Raw genomic sequence first — 2,994 nt, 5'->3', positions numbered from 1 at the left:
TCATTACAAATATTTTTCCCCATTTCTGGTCAGCCATGTCTCTATATATGACATCACAATGAATCCATTACCGGTTTCTCGATATATATGTGACGTGTATGATTCATATTACCTTAGTTGGTTTGCCTACTCAAGCAAGCAAACATTTTGGGCATTTTTCTTGCATATCACATTACTGGTCAGTATACATCCTTCCCCAACTCAATTGCTTTAGTTTTTCTTTTTTTTTTAATGTCCATGAATTTCCTTCAAGCCATTGGACAATCTAGAATCACTATAAACAAGTATACTCTATAGTCTACTTAAGAAAATAGATATATTTTATGTAATAAATATTAAAATCCATGCAACGAATATCCATGCAGCTGTACTGTAATACTGGTTAAATGTCTCTGCAGAATAAATATATTCTAGGCCACAGCTTATTTGCTCCAGCATTTGAAACAATATGCTTTTCAGTTCTGCATATGTAGGTGACCCCCCCATCCCCAAAAATAAACCAACAAAAATGTATGCTTTTTAAAAACAAATGTCTCCAGGATCCTGGTGAGTCTCGACTAAAGAAACAACAACAACAAAATTTTCCTACCAAACAGTGCCTCCTGCAATCCTCACACTGACATGCTGCAGTAGATGTATCCAATGCAGCATTTTTGGTTCAGAAGCATAACCTGCATGGTACAGTCTCTCACTGGCATTTCTGATCTGGAAAACCTGAACTTTAAAAAGTAATTTGGAGAAATATTTCCTTTAATTAAACCATGCATGACCTTTTGTATAATTTCTGAAGCTTGAAAGCTATATAGTTGCATACTATTTCCTTGGAATAAATATTCTTTTGCATGGGTTGAGTTCTATATTTTAAATTATGTTTATCTAATTGGCATCTGTGAATAACTGTTGGTGACATGAAGAGGTTGTGGGTTTTGTTTGTCTTCAATGCCATTCATCTGATATTGTGACATAGTTTTGCCTTAAATGTTTGATATATTTGGAAACCCAGAAAACTGTATTAGAAAAAAAAAATTGCATGAAAGCTTATTCAGCATTCAGTGTTAAAAAGAGTCACTTACACAACTATTGCTTTCCATGCAGAACCAATACATGTTGCAGAACATATTGTATTAACTACAGTGCAAGGTATTATGCAACATCTGCAAATGTTCCACTTGAATTTTAAGTATATTATTAGGGTTCTCTCCGTTTTATTAGCTAGACATCAGTTAACATTTTAGTTATATTAACATAGTTTGTGTTAGCTAGGGTGCAATTGGCTGTTTTCAAGTTCTCCTCTCTAAAGTCCTCATTGCTATTATTCACACCTTCTTGTATCTCCATATAATCAGACTTACTAATAGTGGAGGCACTTCTGCTTTTCTTTAGGTCAGGGGAAGAAGGGATCTTTGGGCAGCTGGTTACTTGCAAATATTGAGCTTGCTCCTCTCCTTCTGTCTCACGGTGATAGAAGTAGTTGAAATTGGACACTATAACCGGCACTGGTAAGGCAATTGTTAGTACACCTGCAATGGCACACAAGGAGCCAACTATTTTTCCACCTATGGTCGTGGGGACCATGTCTCCATAGCCAACTGTCGTCATGGAAACCACAGCCCACCAAAAAGCATCGGGGATGCTTGGGAACTGAGATTCACTCTCATCAGCCTCTGCAAAATAGACAGCGCTGGAGAACAGGATGACACCAATGAAGAGGAAAAATATCAAGAGGCCTAGCTCCCTCATGCTGGCCTTAAGAGTCTGTCCCAGGATTTGCAATCCCTTGGAGTGTCTGGAAAGTTTGAAGATCCTGAACACCCTCACCAAGCGGATGACTCGAAGGATAGCAAGAGACATAGCCTGTTGACCTTGTTGGCCGTCTTCTGGTTTCTCAGCCAGCTCTGTGCCAAGTGTGATGAAGTACGGAATAATAGCAACAATATCAATGATGTTCATGATATTGGTAAAAAACCCAGCTTTGCTAGGGCAGGCAAAGAATCTCACCAGGAATTCAAAGGAGAACCAAATTATGCAGAGTGTTTCTACTATAAAGAAGGGGTCTGTAAAAGATGTTTGCTGTTGAGATCCCATTGTGCTGTTGGAATAAGGGCTGGGGTTGCTACTGCTACCATGCATGTCTTCAGTGTCATCACGGAACACAGGCAAAGTTTCTAAACAGAAACTTACTATAGAGATTAGGATGACCATGACTGAGACAATTGCTATAATCCTGGCTGGTCCAGAACTTTCTGGGTATTCAAAGAGAAGCCATACTTGTCTCTGAAATTCATTTTCTGGTAAAGGCCGTTCTTCTTCCTTGATGTAACCTTCATCCTCCCGAAACATCTCCATAGCTTCTTCACCAAGTTCATAAAATCTTATTTCTTCTGAGAAGATGTCCAAGGGTACATTAACGGGTCTTCTCAGTCTGCCACCTGATTGGTAGTAATATAAAATAGCATCAAAGCTGGGTCTGTTTCGGTCAAAGAAATACTCATTCCGGAGAGGATCAAAATATCTCATTCTCTTTTTAGGATCTCCCAATAAGGTCTCTGGAAACTGAGCAAGCGTCTTAAGTTGTGTTTCAAACCGAAGGCCCGAGATATTAATAACCACTCTCTCGCAACATTCATGATCAGTTTCTGGGTTATAAGTGTCCTGAGGATGACCAGGCAAAGCTGCTGCTTCATCTGTGGGATCTCCAGTAGCAACAGTCATATTTAGGCAGTTTTAATCAAAACTTTTATGACTATCTGGTGGCTGGGAGATGTTCACTGAGATTCTAATATCCACTGGAAAGTTATGCACATGGACTTTGATGGAGTTCATGAAAACAGGGAGTTCGTGAAAATAGTCTTTCAGCTGAAAAATAAAGAAAGAATAATATGAGCATTTTCTCTCACACTCTTAGCCAAATTTAAATTGAATTTATTTGGTCTGTATAACTTGAAGAAGGCCTTTGATCTGAAATCATGCAAAAGCTATATCATTTAAGAAAAT

General features: G+C 38.4%; 1 protein-coding gene across 1 annotated transcript; it reads right to left on the bottom strand.

Moving 5' to 3' along the window:
• Window positions 1-1,212: 1,212 nt before the first annotated feature.
• Window positions 1,213-2,712, bottom strand: LOC131194438 (potassium voltage-gated channel subfamily A member 2). The gene has a single exon (XM_058175435.1). It carries the CDS (start codon window positions 2,710-2,712, stop codon window positions 1,213-1,215), a length of 1,500 nt encoding a protein of 499 aa, XP_058031418.1.
• Window positions 2,713-2,994: the final 282 nt, after the last annotated feature.

The sequence above is a fragment of the Ahaetulla prasina genome, chromosome 3 (assembly GCF_028640845.1).
Source record: "Ahaetulla prasina isolate Xishuangbanna chromosome 3, ASM2864084v1, whole genome shotgun sequence".
In the NCBI taxonomy this organism is placed as follows: Eukaryota; Metazoa; Chordata; class Lepidosauria; order Squamata; family Colubridae; genus Ahaetulla; species Ahaetulla prasina.
Note: the sequence above shows the minus strand (reverse complement) of the source record. Positions and strands in the feature narration are given on the sequence as shown.